General features: G+C 32.0%; 1 protein-coding gene and 1 long non-coding RNA gene across 3 annotated transcripts in view; one reads left to right on the top strand and one right to left on the bottom strand.

The window, feature by feature from the left end:
• Shaw (potassium voltage-gated channel shaker cognate w) overlaps positions 1 to 16,541 on the bottom strand; it is a 117,385-nt gene that overhangs the window by 34,767 nt on the left and 66,077 nt on the right. The window contains exon 4 of the mRNA XM_088260393.1: positions 11,589 to 11,783. Coding sequence (XP_088116519.1) covers positions 11,589 to 11,783 — 195 coding nt within the window. The remainder of the gene's footprint in view (positions 1 to 11,588; positions 11,784 to 16,541) is intronic.
• LOC148309262 (uncharacterized) overlaps positions 12,568 to 16,541 on the top strand; it is a 31,223-nt gene continuing 27,249 nt past the window's right edge. For both annotated transcript variants that reach the window (XR_015837570.1, XR_015837571.1), the window contains exons 1-2: positions 12,568 to 12,672; positions 12,761 to 12,897. This is a non-coding gene — a long non-coding RNA (uncharacterized LOC148309262). The remainder of the gene's footprint in view (positions 12,673 to 12,760; positions 12,898 to 16,541) is intronic.

Genomic DNA, 16,541 nt, shown 5'->3' with positions numbered 1-16,541 from the left:
TAAATATTTTTCTAATGGGGAAAAAACCTTCAAGTTAAACCTAAAAAGATCTGTTGCACAGTAAATAGTTCAATAAGTGGCTTGATTTTTAATAAATTGTATTATATTTTTAAACCTTAAAAACGTTCTCGTGAAAAATCACGTTTTTTGATTTATGACGTTCTTGAAAGGAGTGAGCGATATCTAGATCGTTAACATATGAAGGAAAGGTTATCAGCACTTCAGGTACCAGTCTAGGGTAATATTGAATAAAACATGAGTGAAAAATCACCTATATTTATTTAATCCCTCCTGGGAATCTAATCTGGGACGTCCAGAACGGAAGCGGAGCGTTCTGACCATTACACTACGGAGGCGGACGAATAATACCATATAATATTATAAAATACTAAATACTATAAATGCTCTATAAGTAAATATATAATACTATATAAGACTTCCATATTATTCTTCATCTATGTTGAGATGTATGAAAAATAATACTCTAACATTTTTTTTCGGAATGTCGAGTCGCGATAAAAACTCAATGTATCACAAATAATACGGTACAAGTATGGAGATGAAATTAAAAATGAAAAAGATGAATGAAAAAGTAAATTAAACGGAAAAATAAGTATAGAATGTGAAAGAGGAGAGAATTCTGCGCGATAAAGACTTCTCGCTCCGCTCGAAGGAAAGAGAATGCTCGAAGGAAAGAGAATGTTGGAGAAATCTTGAATTGAAAATTTTTGGCGCCAAAATGTTTTTTTCGCGCAAAAAACGTTAGCTAAATAATAAGGATGGATTATGAAAAATGTTTTCAGCCTGTTTGTATGAAGGGGTTGACATTCACATTTCCTCTGGGAAAAATAGTGCGTAGGGAAGGTGTAGAACATGACATAGGGGTAGTTCGAAAAGTTGACACGCGTGTGGCAATATGCGGTAATGTGATGCTGGAAATTAGGGTAGAGTTATGAAAGTGGAAAGTGTTATACAAAAGGATGTTAGCAGTCCTTGAAATGTGTAAGTTACGTAAATTCGTGACAGTATTATGTGGTGGAAATGTGTTTAGAAGTTGGAGGTCGAAAGATTATAAGGATGTTGTAAAAAAATTGGTGACAAATATTAAAATTTAATTTCAAGAATTGATTCGGCAGTCTTGTTAAAGTAATGTCTATATTTTTTTAAATTTAAACTTTACTATTTCTTTAAATATATTGTGACACGTGTTTTGATGTTTTAAATAGAGGTATTTACCAAAAAAATTATTTTGAAATACATATTTTCCAGGTATTAATTACCATAGAATTAAAGGTAAACTTACAGGATGAGTATGTTTGTTACATTCATTATAGGTAACTCACTAACCATCACGCCACTTCCTTGCATGGATGGGCAGAGAGAATATAATGCTTCACTAATCTGCATTTGCACATAATCTTGCCTCTTCCACATACATTTATGTCCTCATACATATACGCCGACTATTCCGACTCCTGACTTGACCACATTCCTGTATTTAAAATACTTGATCATACTTTCATCCTCGGTCTTCCTCTGTTTCCAATTACTAGTTTTATTGTTATTTTTTCCTATAACAAGACTTAAGCCCTGTAAATACCCAGACTTCTATATTCTTCTTTATCTGTTAAGATATTAATATAAATAAAAATATTGATGTAAATAATTCCTAAATAGAGCAAATTTAGTATTACTGAATAAAAATTTGGAAACAAGTGTTTTTATAACATTTTTTGACATCTTATCAAAGATGAAAAAGAATATGGAAGTCTGGGCATTTACGGGGCTGACAACTATCATAAGCTGGTTTAAGTTATCACTTTACACACGTGTAACATTCACCAAGTCTACCCATTATTGACAACCACACTACTCAAATTCTTGGAAGTTCTATATATATGAACCATTTTGAAACAGTATTCTTGAATCACTAGAACTTCACTAGAGACATCTATTGGAGAGATGAAAAGAAGCTTTTTACTGAGCAGTAACTCTTTTATTAGTATGTGAGGTCCGAATCCTGGATTATAATCACACACATGAGAAACACCAGAAAATATCATTTTCATTTTTATTATTTTAGCTTATAATTTGACCAGATAATTTATTTACAACATTTTGAGTGTATCCAAATACTTGTTCACAAAATCTGGATTATGTCTAATCACAAGAGTTATTTTTATATCATTTTTTGACATCTCATCAAAGATCAAGAAGAAGTGTTTTTTACTTATAATTTGTTATGCCAAAGAATTTTTCTTCATCCATGTTTTGATGTGAATATATTTCACTTTGATGAATCCATTTTGGTGATCAAATGGTCCAACGGCCCATAAAATGTAATAAAAATCTTCAAACTCCATATTGTGCCACGAAATGTCTCCAATCGCTCCAGTAATTCGCGCCCAACGCTAAACGGGGGTATATTAAAAGGCCCATTCTTTGCGGTTTTTCGATTATTCGATTTTTTTAAACTCCGGATGTGGGTACCAATAGGCAGTAGAGGCGGGAGAACTTCGCCAATAGTCGCTCTTCATTTCCGACCCGATTTGGATCGAGGAAAAGAACTATTCGCTATTAGAAGAGCGAAATTCTCCATAAAAAATAGCGGGAATCAAATTTGCGGTTTCATTCCCCATTCTGTGAATATTGGAATTTAGTAGCGATGATCACACTCTTCGTTAAGGGTGTCGTAAGTAAAAAAGTGGTTAATTTTTTTTTTTATCTTTGTTTCAAACCTTGAGGTAAATGGTGAAAGCGTCTAAGGTTCATGTGATAAATACATCATACAAAAATACAAAGAAAAACAAGTAAGTAAAAAATATTAAAATAAATAACAGTATTCTAAAAACAAGGGGAAGTTGTAATATACATACATATATTAACTACTACTATTACTTCTATATAGCACCATCACGCCTTTTTCTGTAAGAGTAGGTAGAGAGGATGAAACGCCACTGTCCTGACATACATTTCAGGCCTCCTTCGCGTCCATACTTCTAGTCTTATATGTATGTCCTCCGATTGCGTAGACTTTTAACATCACCAGATTTAAGGTTCTGATTGATCTGTCCATCCGAAGTGTTTTTCGGCCGTCCTCGTTCTGTTTCCCCTGTTACATTTACTAATTATACTTTTTTAGTCATTCTCTGGTTATCTATTCGCTCCACATGTTCATACCACCCTTCTGTGTATTGTTTTAGTACATGTCTTTTTATTTGACGGTTGATTTTATTTTTTCTCCATATTACATTCGAAAACAATGTTTATTTTTTCATTATTTATGACTCTGTTAAACCACGACCTCAAAAAATACATTAGTAACTCAAAACCTAAATTAACTGACAGGCGGTCGTGAACTTTGCTTACGTTGATAAATCGGTTGGAAAAAGCTTCAGCGTAAAGTCGTGTGAGGAAAATTAAACCACCCTTTGAAATTCAGTGTTCAAATATAAAACGAAAATCATTTCAACAATATCAAATAATTGAAAAACGTACCAACTGCTCCAAGATTCAAACATTAATATAAGTATTTTTTTTCATTTTTCGTCGGCCCCGTAAATGCCAAGACTTATTCTTCTTCATCTTTGATGAGATGTTAAAAAGTAATATGAAAAATAACTCCTATAATTGGAGATAATTTAGATTTGTGAACAAGTATTTGGACACACTCAAAATGTTGTAAATGGATAAGAGTGATGAAAGAACGGTAAAAGAAATGTATAAGGTGAATCTAGTTTTTAAAAAATGAGCAGATAAAGACCGAGGAAAATTTGGCATGATGTACATACTTGAAAACGATTGGTCGAAATAATCGGCGGGTATGTACGAGGAGGTGCATGAACGTGGAAAGAGCGAAGATTATTTGTAAAAACATATTGGTTTGGGGATTCTATTATCTCTGCCTATCCCTACGGGGAAGGGGTGTGATGGTTAGATTGAGTTCACAACAGACATCTACGATTGGATTAAAAATCGTGGAACGTCATTAGATTGATCATATATAATATGCATGACTTTCAAAAGTTGAGTTGTGTGGTTGTCAATCAAAGTTAGAATAGTGAATGTTACACGTGTGTAAAGTGATCACTTAACTAGAGTATGACCGGTCGTAAGCCTTGTACATACGCAGACTTCCATGTTTTTCTTCATATATTTTGAGATGTCCAAAATGCAAATTAACTTTAAAGTGGAGAAACCCAAATTTGTGAACAAGTATTTAGACACTTAAAATGTGGTTAGAATTTTTTTTATTTATTAAATTATTCGGGTAGTTTTAAGACATCCCCTAAATTCTGAAATGGTTTTCAATCAATATACTTAAGCCGCGAATGAATCAGTCCTCGTGAAATCGACTGAGTCACGAAAATTTGATTTCATTATTTCTTCGTATAGACGCTAAGGGCATAGATCCTTCGAATAGGCTGTAATCAATCTGCGAGGGGATTCTATTAACCAAAGACGCCTCATCGTCACATATTACATTATATTACGTTGCTGTGACGTTCTGAAATCAGTATTTCCATGAAATATTCAGCTGATCCGGACTTATTTCAGTAAGGAATGCCAAATCACTAAAAATATCATAGTAGGATTCGCGAAAGATGACACTCTACATGTCTGTGACTATGTAAAAAAAAAGTTACCATCAAGACGCTTCTCTGCAGAGGTAGGCAGATAAAATAGAACGCCATACCAATCTGTCTTTGCAAACAATCTTCGCCTCTTTCACATTGCATCCTCTCGTACATACCCGCCAATTATTCCGACTCATGATATGATCACTTTCAAGTACATAGATACATATTTGAAATACTTGATTATGTCAAGTTTTCCTGAAAAATTAAGTTAATAAAAATGAACAGTTATTCCTATACGGAAATCACAAGAAGAATGGTAAACGTAACATGAGTTTATAAGTTTTTATTCAAGTCAAGGTCAGCCAAAGCCAATTTTATATTGGTTCGAATAGAAATGAACTGGCCCCAACTGAACCCAAGATGGGTGAAAAGCCATCAAAAAGAAGAAGAAGAAGAATAGAAATTAATAATTATTCGTTTAGGTTGAGACACCTAAAATATAAAGGATAATTTATATTTTTTGACATCTCAACATATATGAAGAACAATATTAAAATCTGGGTATTTACAGGGCTTATGAACTGTTAAAGGTTGGTTCCGTCCTATGACAGGTTATAAGCTTTGTAATTACTTAGACTACCACATTCCTCTAATCAATGTTGAGATGTCAAAATGTAAAAATTACTCCTAAGTGGAGAAACCCAGATTTGCGTATTTGGATACACTTATATAAAAATTGATATCTTTAAAATTATATAAAAATTAAATACGACACAACTGCACGTGTTGTCTATAATTTTTTTTAAAAAGTATTTTGAAACATCCATTTTTTATAGACTGTTACAGCAACAATGTGTTATTCACGTCACGTGATAACAATATGGCTTCATGGTACTAATCTTGATAGTATCCTAACCTCGTTAGATCTGTATCTAGGCGGATATTTCTATATCGTTTTACTGAGAGCGATCAAATTATGATATATTATATATAGACAGTGGCGAGCGTTCCACATAAGCACACAACCAGTGCCTACCTTTACAGCCCAGTTGAAAGCTTTCACGGCTTCAGAAAGTGGAATTTTTGAAAAAGATTCAGCGTGTTTCAACAAGTCGCCGGAAATCGTTCGGATTAGAGCGCGATTCGGATTACGGAGCGTTCGGATTAGCGAGCTGGTAATGTTCATGTTTCAATTAAATAAACAAAAGAGCTTTGGACGTTATTTCAAGTGTATTTTTTTATGAATCATTATCCTTAGAATGTTTAAATGACCTTTGTAAAAATATCTATCGTAAAATCAAGGTATGGCTAACATTTTCCATTAAAAAATACATTTTAATAAAGTTTTATAGCCTCTACCATTGAAGAAGAGTTTTGTGATCGGACAGCCAACGTATTAGTAGCTTTATGCTACATACTTTCCTACATTTTGTTCATAAAATAAAAGCCATCGTAAATATTTAGCAATTTTTCCTTTAAATAAACTTATATTTTTATGGAAGATCGTTAAAATCATACCCGCACATAACGATCACTCTCGTATAGTAATTTGTGCTTATGCTGTTTTTGCAATACCATATCATATCTGAAATCAGGCGATTTCTTGTATTATTTTTATTCAGAACTGATGAGTTTTTGGGTAATACACTCTATCACAGTTTTTCTTCGTCAACTCTACTTACCAGATCTCGCTTATTCTAACTTATTCTTGTTCCATAAACTTAAAAGACCTTTGAAAGGAATAAGATTTGAGATAATTTCTAAGGTAGGAGCTGAAAGACATGACAAAAGAAGCGACGAGGACTGTTTCCAAAAGTGAAAATACTATTGGGATTTGTTATTTATTGTTTCGGCATTCACTTTGCGGTAGGACTTGATTAATAATATAGAAATTCCCTGTTTTTTACCACTTGAGTATTATATTGTTAGTCGTTTCTTAAACTAGTCAGTTTGAGAAGCTGCAGATGCTTCCATCTACGGGTTCAAATATAAAATACTTGAAATTTATATTCAAACCCGTAGGTAGAAGTGTTTGTTGCTTCTAAAACTAGTGGTAATAATTCAATATTTAATTATAATGGGTAGAAAAGGTGAATGTTACAAGGTGGTTGTCAATAATGGGTAGCATTGGTGAATGTTACACGTGTGTAAAGTGATCATTTAAACCAGACAATGACGGTCGTCAGCCTCGTAAATGATTTCAAAGATATGTTTCTTCATCTTCGATGAGATGTCTAAAAATAATAAAAAAACTCCTGTAATTGGAGATAATCCAGATTTGTGAACAAATATTTGGACACACACAAAATATTGTATCCAATATATTAATTTACAAATATTTTGTTTATAATTTACCATTGCGATAAGTGTGTGCGTCGGGGAGGTGACTACTTTGAAGGGGACCCAGACATTTAGGTTTTAATTAAAGTAAATTTTGATTTATGACATTACTCTACGTATTAATTAAACAGCTGTTTTAACTAAATCTTCTTCATCTTCTTTAAGATGTCAATACATTCAACTGTAATTATTTCATTACGGTTAACATATGTTAAATGGTTCCAGACTTCCATATTCTTTTTTACCTATGTTTAGAGGTATCAATTAAAATATTAAAATAATGTAGGGTTGTCATATCCGAAATTTCAAATTTGAAAAATAGTCAAAGATTTTAAACGAGAATTTATATGCAGAACAAGTTCAAATTCTAGTAATAAATCATTTCTCGTTCTCAATTTTTCAAAAGCAATCTCAAGAACACCCAACCGCAAATTGTCCCTCAATTACGGACCTAGAGTATTCTAATTAAAAGGAAAATGCCCTAGTGACGTCACCTGGGTTGGTCCTGTTTAGAATTTTCCGCTCGTAGGTTTTTCAAGTTCAGAGGATATATCCAATAGGGTGGCGCTATTTTAATGGGTTAAAACGGATATTTATATACCACCGCGTCATAGAAGAATGTAGACCGTAATTTTCCGAACCAATAGGCTGACAAAATACCAATTACTTCACAGCACCTTCTTTTGTGTAAAACACCCCTTTTGTTTTATTGTTTCATAAGGGTGGCCTTTTGAAAACAAATTTAATCCTGCATATATCAAGTGATCACTTAAACTAGCCTATGAGAGGTCGTGAGCCCTTTAAGCACTCAGACTTTAATATTGATTTTTGTTTGTTTTTTTTTTTTCTTAAAGGAATAACCCGCAATGCCTCTTCTTTTAGAGGCTTACCTGAAAGTAGGATAGTAAGAATACAGAAGATTGATGTAAAAAAATACATCAGAAACAACCAGGTTACTTAAAAAATAGTATTTGTTGAATTAATTTTGCGATTGGCGGGAATCGCTATAAAAAAAGAAATAAAAATAATAATCAGTTCCTACCTCTTTTTCATCTTTCAACGTCCCAATAATGCTACCCTTAAATTTAAACTAAGCTTCACATACAGTGTTTAAAAATAATGCGAAATGCATTGAAACAGTCAGAAAAGATTTAAAGAAATAGTGGTAGAATATTTACTAAGTATAACTAACATTAAAAAAGGGAAAAACAAAATTGGTTCATGCATATAGAACTTTCAAGAATTTAAGCAGTGTGTCGATAATGGGTAGAATTGGTGAATGTTACACGTATGTAAAGTGATCACTTAAACAAGACTATGACGGTTGTCAGCCCTGTAAATGCCCAGAATTCCATATTCTTCTTCATCTTTGATGATATGTCGAACAATAATATGAAAAATAACTCCTATAATTGGAGATAATCCAAATGTGTGAACAAGCATTTGGATACACTCAAAATGTTGTAAACATTTCAAGTAAAGTGGATAGCAAGTCTTTATTAAAATTGATTTTTCAGTACGAGCAAGAAGGAATTTTTAACGTCAATATTATATTTAAAAGTGCGGTAACAACCCTTCCAATTTCACAACTCTGAAACTGTAAAGCGTCTAGTTACAAGGGTAGCCCTCCGACCATTCGCTCAAAGTTTTAACAGAATCTCTCGCAATAATTAATGTGGTTGTCAATCTCCGGCGGCTTCAATATACGAAATTTTCTGCCAAGTGAACTTGTGAACACAGCCAACGTAACGTCTGTAAACGTTGGTTGGTTGTGTCGAGATAATAAATTAATCGAGTGTTACATTTTTATTGAAAATTTTAGTGATTTTTCATTTAGAAAACACCCATGAATTTCTAATTGGCCTGCCAATCGTTTAAAAGTTTAACACGCGACAAATTTAATACGTTTTGATACTTGATAAAATGTATTTATTTATTCTAATCTAACAAAATAGTGGAATGATTATGAATAAAACTCTCCTTAATATCCATCGTTCATTTTGTGTAATACCACTTAAAAATACTACTTTATGACAATCGGTTTTGGAATTACCATTCCTTTCACCAGGTCAAATGTGATCTGATGATGGATTGTTTATTCCGAAACCAGTTATTATAAAGTAGTGTTTTTAAGTGGTATTACACAAAGTGAACAACGATTGATAAGGAGAGTGTTATCTTACCATACCTTAATGTAACCAATCTTTTAACATTCTAAATATTAATAATTCTTCAATTATATGTTGACATATCAAATATAGTTATAATCCCTGCAAACACCCAGATTCTTCCATATTTACCTTATCTAAAGTATGATATATCATTATTCTTCTGACACTGTACACGTGAGTTTACTTTAACCATGTATGGTTGGATTAATAAAGTTTTTATTAGAGACTATTTTAATTGGATGTATGTTATTCCTAACCAGATTATTTCACAAACTGGGAAACGCAAAAAACGCATATAAATTGACCATATTTTCAACATTTTGAGTGTGTCTAAATTTTTGTTTAAGTACAAGTATTTGAACACACTCAAAATGTTGTGAAAGTAAAGTATAGACGTAGATATTTACGCAAAACTCGTCTACAGTATCCCTTGGCGTCGATTTGACGCCGTTCACGACGCATTTGCCGATAAGCTTTGGGTATGGTTCCCCGACCAAATTGAATAATTTTAGCAGTAATTGCGCCGGTACCCATTCGAAAGCCCTCCTGAATAATTTTCTGAACTTCGGAGCCTTCACTAAATTTGCCCAGTGAATGTTCCGTAAAACGGAGGCATTTCGAGGAAGTCACGTTACGGTGCGTCCCTAACAAATTCGTGTTCGTTTCGAAGGGTGGAAGTCAGGCAATGAAAACTTTGTGCTTGTTTTCAAAGTTGCCAATGAACAGATTTGAAGAGATAACAATTTGAAATGAGACATATAAATAAATATATATTTACATATCGCTCACTCCTTTCAACAAAGTCATTTATCAAAAAACTTGATTTTTCATGAGATCATACTTAAAGTGTAAAAATATAATAATGTGCATTAAAAATATTGTACATATCAACCACTTATTGAACTATTTACTGTGCAATATGTCTTTTTAGGTAAAACCTGAATGTATTTTCTACATTTGAGAAAAAAATTGTGTTTTCAATGCAAAAACAACACTTTCGGCCCTGTAGCGGGTAAATTTTAAGTTGAAAATATGCCGCTTTTGCTGGGATTTTCTGGGTATTCCGAAAACATGCACAACTGAAAATTAACGATTTATGATATATGACTTTGTGGAAAGGAGTGAGCGATATGTATATATATATATATATATATATATATATATATATATATATATATATATATATATATATATATATATATATATATATATATACACGTGTACACGTGAGTTCACTTTAACAATCTATGGTTGGATTAATACCAACAGCGCGTGAAGAGTGTGCGGGAAACGCGACACTATATTCACATCTCACTCTTGCATACTTGCACTGTGCAAGCGTGAGGAGCTCAAAGCTCAATGTTCTCTGGCTAGCGGCAGTAGCTCTTGAGCTTCCGAGAAGAGTGGACTTATGCTTGTTCCGTGAGCGTTGCCAGATGGTTTTTTTAAAAAAAAATTCAGCAAATAAATTTAAACTATTATATCATCTATAATTTTTGACTTAATTTAAAATTAATAAAGGAGATTAGCTATGAATGTCTGTATTTTTTCAATTAAAAATGCAATTTTTTTATTGTGTAGTGACTACCCAACACCGGGACGCGCGATTTTATTTTATCACCGGAAGGGAACGGTTTACACAAATCTGAGCTAACCTATCCAAGCCTTGTCTAACCCAATAATATGGAACACGCCTCACATGCTGACCCACTTTGAAATGCATGCACTGAAACGGTAGCTGTAGATTATCTAGGAAAAAATGTTTCCAATCTGCATTTTCAAATTGTATAAATGTACCAAGAGTTTTGTGAGTTTTTTTCTACAATTTACAAATTACAATAATGTGCCCTCACTGAGTTTTCCCGTGCCAAGGCACGTTTTACAGTATTTATTTATAAAATGAAATGAAAGAAAATTAATCATTATTATGAAAGTCATTTCCACAATCTCCTTTTTCTCGATTAAATATCTAGAATTTATTATTATTTAAATTATTTAAATTATCTAGAATAATTTATTATTATCGTTCAATTAATTAAAAGCACAGATAAGTAACGCGAGATAAAGAATAAATATATAATTAGTATAAATGTGTATATTATGTATTTTATTAATATTTTTTTCTTGAACTTTTATAATTACTTTGATTAACCATTAGATTACACACACACACACTCACCCTCTTACACACTTCACACATGCACATTTTCTCTCATAAATACGTGTTTAATGTTTTGTTTTACATATGTTGCTGTTGTTAACCAAAAAAATAAATGAAAAAAAAAACAAATAAAAGCAGTAGCCAAAACCTCAGTGGTTCAGTGGGATAACTGAAGAAGAGTTATTACTTCCACAAGTGACACATCCTCAGTAATGAGGAAGTAGATGGAGAAGAGAAGAAAAGAAATAAAAAAGTAAATGTACATATGTATTAATAATAATGTTTAAAGTTTATTTATATATTTATTTATTGCTGTTGTAAATACTGAGTGCCTACCTTTGCAGAGTTGGAACTGTACGGTTCATCAAACAAGCTCCACATCTGCGGCTTGAGGTGCTGCCACCACGAGACGGTGCCCTTGAAGTAGTCTTCCTCGAAGCCGAACTTCCTGGCCACCTCCTCGTCCGATGGCTTCTCCGTGTCCAGATCTAGCCTGTCCAGCACCGCCAGAGTCTCCTGGGTGTCACGATGCTGAGGAACAAAACAACTCAATGAGATGACGAGAGAGAAATGAATGGAAAAGTCACTAATGGGTAACTGTTACTTTAAAAAAAAGTGAATGCTGGGATCAGACTGAAACTTCTTCTTGTATTCTTGTGTATTATCTTGTATTCAGGTTTTCCTGACGTCGACTATCACTTGAGGGTAATTGTCTATGTTTTGAGCAGCTCTAAACAGCGCCTTTAAAGTCGATATGAGGTTCCCCTGAGGTTTACTTCTGGGTTAAATTGAAACGAAGCAAGGCCGAAAATTATTTTTAATTTAATTAAACTTGAATGTTTTCCGCAAATACTTTTTGGCACATTTTATAACATGTTTATAAAATTAATTAACTTTGTTTTCACCATTTTTTAATTAAAACAGTTTAACCTTCCGGTTTCGATAATACCTTGTGATCATCAGGGCCGAAAATTATTTTTAATTTAATTAAACTTGAATGTTTTCCGCAAATACTTTGTGGCACATTTTATAACATGTTTATAAAATTAATTAACTTTGTTTTCACCATTTTTTAATTAAAACAGTTTAACCTTCCGGTTTCGATAATACCTTGTCATCATCAGGGTTTATTTTAAATCAAAAACATTAAAAACATTAAAATACTCTCACTAAAAACTTCCACACGCTCCGTAAAAATCCTAAATGTTATTTTTGTTATTTATTGCATAGCAACCCCAAATAACAACTAATGGAATCTCCCAAAAAAGTTATTATTTGTTTTTATTTGGGGTTGCTATGCAATGGATAGTAAAAATAACATTAAGGCTTTTTATGGAGTGTGTGGAAATTTTTGGTGAGAGTATTTTAATGTTTTTGATTTAAAATAAACCCTGATGATGACAAGGTATTGTCGAAACCGGTAGGTTAAATTATATTAATGAAAAAAGTAGTGAAAACAAAGTTAATTAAATTTATGAAGATAAAAAAAAACTATTTTTAAAACGTAGGACGTGGAGCCAGGAGTCGGAATAATCGGTTGGTGTGTATGAGGAGATTCATGGACGTGGAAGACGCGAAAATTGTTCGAGAAGACAGCGTGGCAGTCTATTCACTCTACCTACCCCTTTGGTGATACGACGTGATGGTTAGTTAGTTAGTTTTAATTTAATTAAATTTTTTGTTTTTTCTAATGCTTTTTTACCCACATAGGCTGACTCGTTTTAGAGATATGATTTTTAACTATAACCAAGGGTCCCGCAAATATTTTGGCTAAAGGATTATAATATATTCGTATTTTCTGAACGAAAACAATACAATCAATACATTTATCCATATGCTAAGAGAAAGCCTACATCTTTAGTATAAAATTGTACAAAACAAAATTAAATGAAGAAAAAAAAAGAAAATAGGCAACACAGCATATCATTAATAATAATATTAAAAAAATCAGTCTTTGCTTATCAGAACATCGTTTGCAAGCCAGTATAACGATCGTTATGGATACTTACTTACCTTATATTGCTAAACCCTTTATGAAATATCATTTTCCTTATACAATTTACGAGGGAAATCGCTTTTAGGATTTGTGCTAAGATAGGAGACCGACATACATACCTGCTTATGTAGCAAAATTAATACTCATATTCTGCTAGCATTTTGGGCAGCTGAAATAAACGTATTTCATCCTCAATATTATATTCAGAGAGTATTTGAACTTGCCTTCTAAAATAATTTTTAGTGTGACCAAATACTTGTTCACAAATCTCGATTTAATTTTTTACATTTTTGACATCCCAACTATATGAAGAAGAATATGGAAATCTGGGCATTTACAGAGCTTACGACCCGCATAGATTTGGTTAAGTGATCACTTTACACACGTGTAACATTCACCAATACTACCCATGATTGACAACCACACTGTTCATATTTTTGGAACTCCCAGATATATTGATCAAACTCGTGACAAAGTCCATGTGAGTTCACAACAGTTATCTATGCTGGAATAGAAAAAGCTTTTATAAGCAAACACGATTTCCAATTATTATATAACTTATAATTTGACCATTTATTTTATTTACTAAATTTTGTGTGTGTTGATTATTTCCGCTTACGAGCTATTAATTTTTGTCATGTCAACATATTTTTATTTTATTTTTATTTAGATGTATGCAAAATCCTGACCGGATTATTTTACATACTATGAGACGCCTGATAATATGTTTTAAAATTGTTATGCAGCTTATAATGTTTTTAACAACATTGTCCGTCGATGGTTGCTTCTCGTTGGTAGGAACAAGGTGGAAAGAAAATGAATTAAAGTCCAGGCGTTATTTTTTTATTGTAAAACCTTTCTAATGTAAATTGTTTTTGTATATATTGTATGTAATGTATAAAATCTAGTAATTTAAAAAAACATATATTTATATTGTATTAACATATAAGAATTTCATTTATTTATATTGTAATACATATAATTAATAAAAATGTAAAAAAATAACTGTGTAAAATAAAATAAAATATATATCTCCAAATACATAAAAAAAATTGGTTCAGTGCAATTTAAAGGGTCTCTGCTAAATAGAAACTTTCTCAAACCAACCATTGATGGCTCCCGTGAGCTCAAACACAACTGGGGTCTTTTGGTACCCCCCTTCGGAACACGTGAAATTTTTTAATGTCTTGAAGTTCAAACAGAATCGTAATGTATGGTGAATTTTATGACGCTAATTGAAATCTGCGGTTTTATTTCAAATCACACGCCACAATGTCAAAGTTTTATTACAGTTTGCTACGTAGTTGATCCCTAACGGCAAATAATACAACGTGAAACCTCGTGACATAACCGCTAGTTTGAATTAAACTAAAATTAAAAACGTGCCACGCAGAGTTAATCCGTGAAAATGAAATAAGGTGAGACCTTATTTTTACTCTACGACGCGATAAAATGAATATTGAAATGTCCAAAATATCAAGGTACTATATACTATATACTTGAATAAAATAAAACGTATATTTCCAAGGATAATCCTGACGGTATTATGTTTTTATGGGGCTTGGCAGTAGAATTAAAAGGCGTGGGATGATAAAAATAATGACGTCAACTTGACAGGTAAAAATACTTACTAGCTAACCACTAAACTGCTTCTCTGCAGGGGTAGCCAGGGAAAATAGAACTTTACACTAATCTTGGCAAACAATTCCATATTCATGATATTCTCATACATACATACCTGCCGATTATTCCGACTCCTGACCTAACCACCCACAAGTATTTTTTAAATACAAGGCTATGTCAAGTTTTTCTCGGTCTTCGTCTGCTTCTCTTTCCAACTACATTTGCTTTATAAATTAATTTTGCTGTTCTTTATTTCACTCATTCAATTTACATGTCCAAACTATATTAACACACCTTTCCTACTTTTATCGATAGTGTATCATTTATTCCTCATATCACCGTTAGAATATGTATCATACATTATTTTGCCACATAGTCGTCTGAGAAATCGTTATTAATTCCACTGCCAGTTTAACTTTTGCTGATTTTGTTTTTTGTTATTTGATTAAACTGATTTCAGTACACCATTCTCTCCCATTCGTTAGCATTAACCCTCCTTTCTACATCTTTATTAATCTTTTCATCCCTAGAAAACATACCTCCCGAATAAAAATTTTCCATTAACTAATATTTTACACCCAAACCTACAATTATTCCTCTCAAAAACCATTATTTATATATATGTATACACACACACATACACACATACACACACATGTATGTAAAGAAACGACAGTAAAAGTTTATTCTTAATTAATCTTTACAATAATTTTCTATCCATCTGATTCTGACAGTTAACAATATTATATTTTTTCTATCTGCTGTCTTTTGTTTTATTCAGTGCGATGCATGCGACATCTGGTGGTAGAACAACTGTTTTATGTAGGTACTATTTGTAAGTACTTAATAAATGTATAGGTAGGTACCTAGTTATTTTATTACATATATATATATATATATATATATATATATATATATATATATATATATATATATATATATATATATATATATATATATATATATATATATATATATATATATATATATATATATATATATATATATATATATATATATATATATATAAATATACTAAGTCGTAAGAGCGAGGTTTTAATGCAAAGGCACCTTCATATTTCAAAAAAGTAAGTTCATTATCTTTCTCACTACAAATGGAGTAATAAAATTGTTCTCAGAAAAATGACCCTTATAAATCCGCTTCGCATATAACGAATCCCCTTGAATTTAGAGTATGCAAGATTTATACCTTAGGATCTAGTTTAGCAACTAAAGTGTGTTGCGGAGCAGGCGAGCAATACACTTATGACTCGAAGGGATGAATGTATGAATTATGCGCGCGGGTTTCAATTCGTGTTTGATTGTGAGACCTTTGTCTGACACCCTTCAAAAGCTTCGCAATATTAATTAAACACGCGCTTTCGTTCACTATTAATGAACTACGTAGAATGGAAATTGCTCGATGTTTCATTAAAAAGTTATTTGTTTGAAGTACCTATTTAATGGTTAATTTGTTTATGTAATTGTGCATAAAAAAATTGATTGTTTTGTTTTGGATCAATATTTATTTCATTTTTTTAATATGTGTTTAAGTGGGTCCCTGGATGGCTAAGATTTATAATTAGATTTTTATATTTGGCGTTTAACTTGTCGAACTCCATTTTAATTTATGTGTTAAATGTTCAAACACTGATTTTTTGAGTATACTG

The sequence above is a fragment of the Brachycentrus maculatus genome, unplaced genomic scaffold, assembly GCF_059751285.1.
Source record: "Brachycentrus maculatus isolate JH-2025_06_01 unplaced genomic scaffold, ASM5975128v1 h1tg000134l, whole genome shotgun sequence".
Classification (NCBI taxonomy): Eukaryota; Metazoa; Arthropoda; class Insecta; order Trichoptera; family Brachycentridae; genus Brachycentrus; species Brachycentrus maculatus.
Note: the sequence above shows the minus strand (reverse complement) of the source record. Positions and strands in the feature narration are given on the sequence as shown.